Source organism: Somniosus microcephalus, chromosome 18 (genome assembly GCF_052327205.1).
Source record: "Somniosus microcephalus isolate GS21.2 chromosome 18, FLI_Smic_1.0, whole genome shotgun sequence".
NCBI lineage: Eukaryota > Metazoa > Chordata > Chondrichthyes > Squaliformes > Somniosidae > Somniosus > Somniosus microcephalus.
In genome coordinates, this window is record NC_141004.1 from 74,469,080 (window position 1) to 74,481,213 (window position 12,134).

The window sequence follows — 12,134 nt, forward strand, 5'->3', positions numbered from 1 at the left end:
TGTGGGAGATTGGGCTGTGAGGGATTCTGTGGGAGATTGGGGTGTGAGGGATCCTGTGGGAGATTGGGATGTGAGGGATCCTGTGGGAGATTGGGGTGTGAGGGATTCTGTGGGAGATTGGGCTGTGAGGGATTCTGTGGGAGATTGGGGTGTGAGGGATCCTGTGGGAGATTGGGCTGTGAGGGATTCTGTGGGAGATTGGGGTGTGAGGGATTCTGTGGGAGATTGGGGTGTGAGGGATTCTGTGGGAGATTGGGGTGTGAGGGATTCTGTGGGAGATTGGGCTGTGAGGGATTCTGTGGGAGATTGGGGTGTGAGGGATTCTGTGGGAGATTGGGATGTGAGGGATCCTGTGGGAGATTGGGGTGTGAGGGATTCTGTGGGAGATTGGGGTGTGAGGGATTCTGTGGGAGATTGGGATGTGAGGGATCCTGTGGGAGATTGGGATGTGAGGGATCCTGTGGGAGATTGGGGTGTGAGGGATTCTGTGGGAGATTGGGGTGTGAGGGATCCTGTGGGAGATTGGGATGTGAGGGATTCTGTGGGAGATTGGGGTGTGAGGGATCCTGTGGGAGATTGGGATGTGAGGGATTCTGTGGGAGATTGGGATGTGAGGGATCCTGTGGGAGATTGGGATGTGAGGGATTCTGTGGGAGATTGGGCTGTGAGGGATTCTGTGGGAGATTGGGGTGTGAGGGATTCTGTGGGAGATTGGGCTGTGAGGGATTCTGTGGGAGATTGGGATGTGAGGGATTCTGTGGGAGATTGGGCTGTGAGGGATTCTGTGGGAGATTGGGCTGTGAGGGATTCTGTGGGAGATTGGGCTGTGAGGGATTCGGTGGGAGATTGGGGTGTGAGGGATTCTGTGGGAGATTGGGATGTGAGGGATTCTGTGGGAGATTGTGATGTGAGGGATTCTGTGGGAGATTGGGATGTGAGGGATTCTGTGGGAGATTGGGATGTGAGGGATTCTGTGGGAGATTGGGATGTGAGGGATTCTGTGGGAGATTGTGATGTGAGGGATTCTGTGGGAGATTGGGATGTGAGGGATCCTGTGGGAGATTGGGGTGTGAGGGATTCTGTGGGAGATTGGGCTGTGAGGGATCCTGTGGGAGATTGGGCTGTGAGGGATTCTGTGGGAGATTGGGCTGTGAGGGATTCTGTGGGAGATTGGGCTGTGAGGGATTCTGTGGGAGATTGGGCTGTGAGGGATTCGGTGGGAGATTGGGCTGTGAGGGATTCTGTGGGAGATTGGGCTGTGAGGGATTCTGTGGGAGATTGGGCTGTGAGGGATTCGGTGGGAGATTGGGATGTGAGGGATTCTGTGGGAGATTGGGCTGTGAGGGATTCTGTGGGAGATTGGGCTGTGAGGGATTCTGTGGGAGATTGGGCTGTGAGGGATTCTGTGGGAGATTGGGATGTGAGGGATTCTGTGGGAGATTGGGGTGTGAGGGATTCTGTGGGAGATTGGGCTGTGAGGGATTCTGTGGGAGATTGGGGTGTGAGGGATCCTGTGGGAGATTGGGATGTGAGGGATCCTGTGGGAGATTGGGGTGTGAGGGATTCTGTGGGAGATTGGGCTGTGAGGGATTCTGTGGGAGATTGGGGTGTGAGGGATCCTGTGGGAGATTGGGCTGTGAGGGATTCTGTGGGAGATTGGGGTGTGAGGGATTCTGTGGGAGATTGGGGTGTGAGGGATTCTGTGGGAGATTGGGGTGTGAGGGATTCTGTGGGAGATTGGGCTGTGAGGGATTCTGTGGGAGATTGGGGTGTGAGGGATTCTGTGGGAGATTGGGATGTGAGGGATCCTGTGGGAGATTGGGGTGTGAGGGATTCTGTGGGAGATTGGGGTGTGAGGGATTCTGTGGGAGATTGGGATGTGAGGGATCCTGTGGGAGATTGGGATGTGAGGGATCCTGTGGGAGATTGGGGTGTGAGGGATTCTGTGGGAGATTGGGGTGTGAGGGATTCTGTGGGAGATTGGGGTGTGAGGGATTCTGTGGGAGATTGGGCTGTGAGGGATTCTGTGGGAGATTGGGATGTGAGGGATTCTGTGGGAGATTGGGCTGTGAGGGATTCTGTGGGAGATTGGGGTGTGAAGGACTGTGTAGAATATAATGATTATACCTGTTGTACAATCCTGTTGATGTGGGACGTGCTGTCTCGCTCCTTATTCTCCGATCTGCCATGGAGTTCACAGATTCCGCTCCCATCAGTGCTCTGGGTAAACACAGTAAGCTCTTTATATTACCGTGAACGCTGCACTCCCCTTCACTGACCCGCGGTATATCATACACCAGACACTTGCTGGTGCATATGCTTGGATTAACAAGTAAACACAGAGCTGGATGTCCTTGGATTGATTGGATACCCGCAGCTGTAGTGTATGTGCCTTTAAGAGCCCCCTGTGTACTGTAATGCCGGTAATGGCCACTCGGGCTATATAAGCCTGTATATTGTCTTGTATCTGTTAGTTCACCTCCAGACTTTGTTCAGTAAACACCTGTGAAACCAACTCCTGCCTTCCGTGTCTCTATTAACACATGGATACAACAGTGGCGACGAATTGGAAACGGACTTACCTGCAATTCGGCAGCACCTCAAGGACATCGATTCCTCAGACGTCCAAAGTCGAAGAAAAGCAAGAAAAAAAAAAAAAAAAACTGTGCTTTCACCAGCTAGCCGAGCTGGTGGCAGGTACTGCAATAATCCTTCCTGGGCGGCGGGCTGGGGCTCCATCGGCTGGCTCAGCAGCGGGGCCGAGCAGCGAAGGCGGAGGCAAACAGAGACAGAAGGGGGGAGCACTCGGGAGACGGGCGGCGCTGCAAAGCAGGTCGGCGTTCGGACCAAGCAGGGGGAGGGAAAAGTCCCAGAGTGTCCGGCGGGAACGAGTCTCTACCTGTAAAAAAAAACTGCGGAAAACAGTGTTGTCAGCAGCAGCGGCGGGAAAGTCCGGGAAGCGCCATTTTTTTCTGCAGGGAAGAAAGGAAAGCGCGGGAGGCGCCATTTTTTTTCCAGGATGCCTAAGGCTGGCAATATTAATGCTTTCGATAACGATATAGAGGATTGGACCACATATGTGGAAAGAGTGGAGGTATATTGCACAGCAAATGGAATAGAAAATTATAAAAAGGCATCAGTACTTCTAAATCTAATGGGCGCAAGGACATACGGGCTGTTACGAAACTTAATCACTCCAGCCAAACCGAAGGACAAGAGTTTTAAGGAGATTGTTGATACCCTACAGGAGCACTTAAACCCAACACCGCTGCTGATAGCGGAACGATTCAAATTCTTCAAGAGGAATCAGCACAAGAATGAAAGTAACGCTGATTACCTCACCGAATTAAGGAAGCTATCAAAGCACTGCCAATTCGGGGCAGGACTGGCAGATTCTCTTCGAGACAAATTCGTCTGCGGTCTCCTAAGTGAAGGAACACAGAAAAGGCTGCTTTCTGAGAAAGATTTAACACTGGACAAGGCTTTCAGTATGGCTGTATCATACGAAGCCGCCGCAAGAGGAGCTGCAGAGATACAGCAAAAGCCACAGGACTTCGGCACCCATGAAATGACACAGGGTTTCGAGAGATGTTATCGCTGCGGCAGATCTACCCATGACCAGAGGGACTGCTGGTTCAAGGACAAAGCATGCAGGCAATGCGGAAAGATTGGACACATTGCACGTGTATGCCGATCTGGACACAAAAAATCCACGGGCAGGAAAAAAATCAATAAGGAAAAGTACAGAAAGGTACAAATGATGACGGACAGTAGCTCCGAAGACCAGAAGAGCGATAGCGACTCCGGAAACAAGAGACTAAGCTGTCTCAAATTACATAATGTAATTGCCAAAGAAGATTACCAGACCATTTGGGTTACCCTCACGATAGCGGGGTCCCCAGTTAAAATGGAGCTAGATACAGGATCAGCTCTGACCGTCATAAATCGACGGGATTACGAGCGGCTATTTCCGCATATACCTTTAAAAGACACATCCATTATCTTGAAAACATATACGGGGCAGAAAGTATACCCCAAAGGAAAAATAAGGGTGCCTGTTGTATACAACGGCAAGGAAATACAGAAGTTGTATTTATACGTTCTACAAGATGGTGGTCCACCGCTGTTGGGACGTGAATGGATCAGGAAGATACGTTTAGACTGGCACTCCATTCAGGCACTGACGGTGATCAGTAAGAAAAAAAATGATGATGACGTCATACCTGAACGATTAAAAGAAATCTTGGCCAACGCCAAGGAAGTGTTTCAAGAGCAACTAGGAACCTTGAAAGGCATCACCGCCTCAATAAAAGTGGAAGATGCGGCAATTCCCAAGTTTTTTAAGGCAAGGCCGGTGCCATACGCAATTCGTCTAGCAGTCGAGGCAGAGCTGGAGAATTTGGAAAAGGCAGGCGTATTATCCAAGATAGATTGGAGCGAGTGGGCAACACCCATCGTCCCGGTCATGAAGAAAACGTTGAATAATGATAAATCTGAAGAACAGAGAAAAATTCGCATCTGTGGAGACTTCAAGGTGACTGTAAACCCGGTCCTTCACACGGTACAGTATCCTCTTCCGAGGATAGAAGATATTTTCGCCTCACTATCCGGAGGGAAACGTTTCACCAAAATTGACTTGGCACAGGCATATCTACAGATGGAGGTTGAAGAGGCCTCTAAAAAGTATCTCACGATAAATACACACAAAGGCCTGTACCAGTACAATCGACTGGTTTTCGGAGTAGCATCAGCTCCAGCTATCTGGCAAAGAGCTATGGAGCAAGTCCTCCAAGGGATTCCGGGGACTCAATGCTACCTAGACGACATCCTTATAACAGGAGAAAACGACAACGAGCACCTTGCCAATTTGGAGCAGGTGCTCACTAGGCTGAGAGAACGGGGCCTACTAGCAAATCGCCCCAAGTGCGAATTTTTCCAGAAACAAATATCATATTGTGGCCACATAATTAACAAGGAAGGGTTGCATAAGTCACCTGAAAAAATTGAAGCGGTCATAAAAGCCCCAGCACCTGAAAATGTATCACAATTAAGGTCGTTCCTGGGATTGATAAATTACTATCATAAATTTTTACCGAACTTATCAACTCTTCTGCACCCTCTTAACGAACTGCTACAAACAGGAATACTTTGGAAATGGAGCGAAGACTGTAAACGTGCCTTCCATAAATGCAAAGACTTGATCACGTCCAAGGAAGTTTTGGCTCATTACAACCCATCACTGCCAATCAGACTGGTGTGCGATGCATCCCCTTACGGCGTAGGAGCGGTATTATCGCATAGATTCCCTGATGGCTCGGAGCGGCCGATAGCTTTTGCGTCACGCTCATTGAACTCAGCTGAGCGTAACTATGCCCAGATCGACAGGGAAGCACAGAGCCTGGTATGGGGAGTGAAGAAATTCAACCATTACCTACACGGACAAAAATTTACCTTGTTGACTGACCATCAACCCCTCGTCTCCATATTCAACCCTAAAAAGGGTGTTCCCATTATGACAGCGCAAAGGCTACAGAGGTGGTCCCTTTTTCTAGGGGCACACCAATATGACATAGAATACAAAGGATCAAAACAGCATGGGAATGCTGACGGTTTATCGCGCCTACCGTTGCCAACGGTAGAAGAGGCACCTACAGTAGACCCAGTAGAGATGTTCCACTCTACCATAGTGGAATGTCTACCAGTAACAAATTCTGCCATTGAAAAGGAAACGAGAAATGACCCGACTCTCTCACGAGTCTACGATTTAACAGTGAAGGGATGGCCAGCACATGGCGAACCACTGTTGCCAGCATTCTCGCAAAGAAGAGAACAGCTGTCAGTGTGCCGAGGAACCTTGATGTGTGGATCCAGAGTGGTGATTCCACCCAAACTCCAGGATCTTCACGAGGGGCATCTGGGTGGAGTGAAAATGAAGAACCTAGCCAGAGCGTTTGTATGGTGGCCAGGTATCGATGGAGACATCGAAGAAATGACCAAGAGCTGCCTAGGATGCCAGAAGGTCCAAAACGCCCCACCACAAGCCCCTCTACATCCATGGGAGTGGCCCTCATCTCCATGGCAAAGGGTACACATCGACTTTGCTGGTCCATTTATGGACTCAATGTTCTTAATCGCGGTTGATGCACACTCCAAGTGGCCGGAGGTAATAAAGATGTCCTCCACCACCACGGAAAAAACCATCACAGTATTAAGGACCATATTTGCCAGGAATGGGCTGCCTGAACAGATCTGTTCTGATAATGGACCGCAATTTGTGTCCGAAGAATTCAGGAAGTTCTTAAAAAACAATGGGGTTAAGCACTACACGTCCGCCCCATACCATCCCGCCACCAATGGATTGGCTGAAAGGTTTGTCCAGACCTTCAAGAAGGCCATAAAGGCCATGGGTAATGAAGACATAAAACTTCAGCATAAGGTAGATAACTTCTTGTTTGCATACAGGAATGCAACACATGTGGTTACAAACCAAACTCCCGCCATGATGTTCTTCAATAGAAGCCTAAGATGCCGGCTGGATTTGATCAAGCCAAACATCAGAAGGGATGTGGAGAACCGGCAATTTCAAGGCATGAATGAAAGGCCAACTAGAACCTTCCAGATAGGTCAACAAGCTTTGGCCCGGGACTACCGTACCGAGAAATGGCAGCCTGGAACTATTTGCACACGACTAGGACCGCTGATGTATACCGTGGACATTGGAGAAAGCATAATAAGGCGCCATGCTGACCAGATCATAGAGTCATCCAAAAAGGGACAACCTACACCACAACTCTATACACCTAATGATGAAGTAGAGATACCCATAGTATCTACCTCCGATCCGGTGATACTGGAACCAGATGAACCCGACACTGGCATTCAAGCCGAATCAGCCTTGCCAAAAGAACCTACTACACCACCGAGGCGTTATCCGGACCGAGTCAGGAAGCCTCCAGAGAGACTGACTTGTAATTGATTAACTGCAGCCATGTGTAGATTATTGTTCTTGTAACATGTAATTAATGATTACTTAAAATATTATGTACTGGTTGTCTAAAAGGGGAGGAATTGTAGTGTATGTGCCTTTAAGAGCCCCCTGTGTACTGTAATGCCGGTAATGGCCACTCGGGCTATATAAGCCTGTATATTGTCTTGTATCTGTTAGTTCACCTCCAGACTTTGTTCAGTAAACACCTGTGAAACCAACTCCTGCCTTCTGTGTCTCTATTAACACACGGATACAACAGCAGCCCCCTCATGGGGACGCTCCGATTCAGTCCCCGGATGCACTCGGCCAACAATATTCTTTCATCCCATGTGAAGGGAAGACAGCAGGGCCACTGGTTTATCGTATCTTAATTGCACCTTTTACTGCAATGTTATCAACTCAGCTCTGTCACTCTTACCTCGCGAGGTTCAGTGTATGTGATAGACAGATACCGTACCCCGTGTGTGATATACAGATACTGTAGGAGTCTACGTACTCCTAGCAAAAAATACTGAACTCGGAGAGGTTCAACAGAAAAGGTTTAATTGTTGAGACTAGATGTTGAACACAAAATGGCGTTAGAGACTACACCAAGTCTGACTGCTTTTCATCAGTCCACAGCTTCGACTGCTCCTCCCGCTCCTCCCCCGCTCTGGGCTTAACTATGTTGCAGATCGAGTTTCTTAAAGGTGTGATCCTTCTTAAAGGCATGACGCCTGATTTATAGTCTACGGACCGAAAAGCGGATTGTGTCCTTTCTGTGATCGGTATGCCACACAGCTCCCCCCAGAATCCGCTAGTAGGGAGTGTACGAACCGGTGTGGCGACTTGATGGCACGGCCGGAACGGCTCTTGGCGGTTGGTGTCAGGAGCGGGGCGGTCGGACACGTCGAGCTCTTAGGCGGTCTGCCCCGCGGTGGGGGTTGGCCCACTTGAACGGGTTCGTCGGGCTCTAGGTGCGCCAGCTTGAGCCGGTCGACCGACACCTTGTCAGTTCTGCCGCCCACTTCGAGGAGGAAGAACTTGTTCCCCGTCTGGAGTACCTTGTAGGGTCCGTCATATGGTGGCCGTAGAGGTCCTCGGTGGGCGTCATGGCGCACGAAAACAAATTTGGCCATGTGCAGGCTAGGTGGTACGCGGGTTGCTGGTTCGCCGTGCCGGCCGGTGGGTACCGGAGCGAACTGTTGTGCTCGGTTGGCGAAAGCGCGGCGTTGCTGGTCAGCCGACCAGGGGGTCGTGGCGGTGGGCAGGAACTCTCCGGGTATGCGCAGCGGCTGGCCATACACGAGTTCCGCTGCCGAGGCTTGCAGGTCTTCCTTGACCGCGGAGCGTAGGCCAAGTAGCACCCACGGGAGGCGGTCGATCCAAGCCTCGTCCTCGAGGCTGGCGCGGAGGGATGCCTTCATGGACCTGTGGAGTCGCTCGCACAGTCCGTTGGCTTGGGGGTGGTAAGCCGTGGTGCGGTGAACGGCCACCCTGAGGTTTCGGGCGATGGCGGCCCACAGATCAGAGGTGAACTGCGGGCCTCTATCCGACGTCATGTCAGAGGGGACGCCAAACCGAGCGACCCAGGTACCGATGAACGCCCTCGCGATGTCGGCGGTGGTGGTGGACGTCAGTGGAATGGCCTCGGGCCAGCGGGTGGTACGGTCCACGATTGTCAGCAGGTGCGTGTGACCTTGTGATGGCGGCAGGGGGCCGACGAGGTCGATGTGGACGTGGTCAAACCTTCTTTCTGGCACGGTGAACTCCTCGAGTGGGGCTTTGACGTGCTGGTGGATTTTGGCACGCTGGCAAGCTATGCAGGATCTGGACCAGACGCGCACATCTTTGCGCAGGCCGCGCCAGACAAATCAGTTGGCCACCAGTCTAATGGACGCGTGGGTGCCGGGGTGTGAGAGGCCGTGGACGATGTCGAACACCCGTTTTCGCCAGGACGCCGGGACTACGGGCCGGGGTTGCGCCAAGGAGGTGTCGCATTTGACTGTGACGGCGGACGGGCCGCAGGCGACGTCGGTCAGTTGCAGCCCTGGGAGGGTTGTGGGCGCGGAGAGTAGATCGGGGTCGGTGCGTTGCTCCGCTGCCAGTTGAGCATAGTCCACTGCCAGGTGGGCACCGTGGACGGCGGGGCGGGATAGGCAGTCGGCCACCACGTTGTCTCGACCGGAGACATGCCGGATGTCCGTGGTGAATGCTGGACGGCTTGCACCTTGGCGGGCAGGGGAATGGCTCCGTCCTGCGTGATGTGGTGGCCGAGGAATTCGATTCTGCTGAGGCCGAATTGGCACTTGGCTGGGCTGATGATGAGCCTGTGCTCACTGAGCCGCTGGAACAGGGTGCGGAGGTGCTTGATGTGTTCCTGCTTGGAGGAACTAGCTACCAGGATGTCATCCAGGTAGACAAAGAGGAACTTCAGGTCCCGGAGGACCGAGTCCATGAGCCGCTGGAAGGCCTGGGCCGCGTTTTTGAGGCCGAAGGGCATTCGGAGGAACTCGAATAGTCCAAAAAGGGTGATTATGGCCGTCTTGGGAACGTCCGTGGGGTGGACTGGCACCTGATGGTAACTGCGCACCAGGTCAACTTTGGAGAAGACTGAGCGGCCGGCCAGTCTAGCCGAGAAGTCTTGAATGTGCGGTATGGGGTACCGATCTGGCGTGGTGGCGTCGTTTAGGCGCCGGTAGTCCCCGCAGGGGCGCCATCCCCCGTCGGGTTTGGTGACGATGTGGAGCGGGGAGGCCCAGGGGCTGTTGGAGCGGCGGATGATGCCGAGCTGTTCCATTGTGGCGAACTCGGCCCGCGCGATCTCCAGCTTGGCTGGGTCCAGCCTGCGGGCGTGGGCATACACCAGTGGGCCTGTGGTGGGGATGAAGTGTTCTACCCCATGCTTAGCAACTTTCGCGGAGAAGGTCGGGTTGCTGAGGGCTGGGAACTCAGCCAGGAGTGCTGAGTAGTCGTCCGTTGAGCGGGCGCGGCACTGCCACGCTATTTCGGCGGGTTGGGGGGGGCCATGGCGCCTGGGATAGGTGACATGGTGTTCATGTCCACGAGGCGGCGCCGAGACATGTCGACCAACAGGCCGTGGGCGCACAGGAAATCCGCACCGAGGAGCGGGGAGAGTACCTTGGCGGTGATAAACTCCCAGTGGTAGCGGCGGCCTGCGAGGTCGATGGTGATGGTGCGGGTGCCGTACGTCCGGATGTTGGTGCCATTGGCGGCAGCCAGCGCAGGGCCGCGGCCGCCTCGCTGGATCTCGAGGGCGGACGCGGGGATGATGCTGCGCTGCGCGCCTGTGTCGCGTAGGAAACGGCGTCCGGAGGCACTGTCCATAACGTACAGCAGCGCGCCTGCTTGCCCCACGGCCATCGTGTAGGCCGGTGTGGGGGCGGTTGGAAACGTGCAGGGATGGCTGCAGCGGCGTGCCCGTGCGCCGAACCGGGTATGGAAGTAGCAGTAGCCCTGGGTCGGAGGGCTTGGGGGACGTGGGGGCCTGGTGGCCGAACTGTGTGGCCGCGCGATAGCGGGTGGAGCGCGCGCCGACGCTGCGGAGGCCAGGTCGGGGGTGACGGCGTGGTTGGAGCCGGCGGACAGGAGCTTATCGGCTTTGTCGGCCAGGACCTCGAGGTCCGTGAGGCTGGACGTCACGATCGCCGGGTGGATGCTGGGAGGTAGTTGCCGGATAAAGAGCGTGCGGAAGAGGGAGCCGGGCGGTTTCTCGTCGGTCAGAGCAAGCATGTGTGAGAGCAAGTCTGACGGCGTGGAGTCACCGAGGCCTGGGAGGTCGAGGAGGTGGCAGTTGCGCAAAAATTGGGAGGCTATGAATTTTTTAAGGAGCGCGGCCTTGAGATGTGCGTACTTGCCTTCCTCCGGAGGGTCTTGTAGTGTTGTCCAGACTTTCGTGATTGTGGAGCTGCCCAGGGAGGCGAGGAGGTAGTCGTACATCGTTGCGTCGGCGGTGATGCCGCGGAGTCGGAATTGCGATTCGGCTTGAAGGAACCAGGCGGTGGCCAGCTTCTCCCAGAACTCCGGCAGCTTCACAGAAACTGCGTTTGTGTCAGCCATGGTTACGCTTAGGAGTCGTCTTGAGCGTCGGGGTCACCAATGTAGGAGTCTACGTACTCCTAGCAAAAAATACTGAACTCGGAGAGGTTCAACAGAAAAGGTTTAATTGTTGAGACTGCATGTTGAACACAAAATGGCGTCAGAGACTACACCAAGTCTGACTGCTTTTCATCAGTCCACAGCTTCGACTGCTCCTCCCCCGCTCTGGGCTTAACTATGTTGCAGATCGAGTTTCTTAAAGGTGTGATCCTTCTTAAAGGCATGACGCCTGATTTATAGTCTACGGACCAAAAAGCGGATTGTCTCCTTTCTGTGATCGGTACGCCACAATACTGTACCCGGTGTGTGTGATATACAGATACTGTACCCCGTGTGTGTGATATACAGATACTGTACCCCGTGTGTGTGATATACAGATACTGTACCCCGTGTGTGAGATATACAGATACTGTACCCCGTGTGTGTGATATACAGATACTGTACCCGGTGTGTGATATACAGATACCGTACCCCGTGTGTGTGATATACAGATAATGTACCCGGTGTGTGTGATACACAGATACCGTACCCCGTGTGTGATATACAGATACTGTACCCGGTGTGTGTGATATACAGATACTGTACCCCGTGTGTGTGATATAGATACCGTACCCCGTGTGTGATATACAGATACCGTACCCCGTGTGTGATATACAGATACTGTACCCCGTGTGTGATATACAGATACCGTACCCCGTGTGTGATATACAGGTACTGTACCCGGTGTGTGTGATATACAGATACTGTACCCCGTGTGTGTGATATACAGATACTGTACCCTGTGTGTGTGATATACAGATACTGTACCCCGTGTGTGATATACAGATACTGTACCTGGTGTGTGTGATATACAGACACTGTACCCCGTGTGTGTGATATACAGATACTGTACCCCGTGTGTGATATACAGACACTGTACCCCATGTGTGTGATATACAGAAACTGTACACCGTGTGTGTCATATACAGATACCGTAGCCGGTGTATGTGATATACAGACACCGTACCCGGTGTGTGTGATATACAGATACTGTACACCGTCTGTGATA

General features: G+C 52.8%; 1 protein-coding gene across 2 annotated transcripts in view; it reads right to left on the reverse strand.

Moving 5' to 3' along the window:
• Positions 1-12,134, reverse strand: part of LOC147105388 (voltage-dependent L-type calcium channel subunit alpha-1S-like) — a 68,895-nt gene that overhangs the window by 10,025 nt on the left and 46,736 nt on the right. Inside the window, exon 14 of one of the 2 annotated variants that reach the window (XM_086011687.1) lies at positions 2,128-2,220. The exons of the other annotated variant lie outside the window; for it this stretch is intronic. Coding sequence (XP_085867813.1) covers positions 2,128-2,220 — 93 coding nt within the window. The remainder of the gene's footprint in view (positions 1-2,127; positions 2,221-12,134) is intronic. 2 annotated transcript variants of the gene reach the window in all.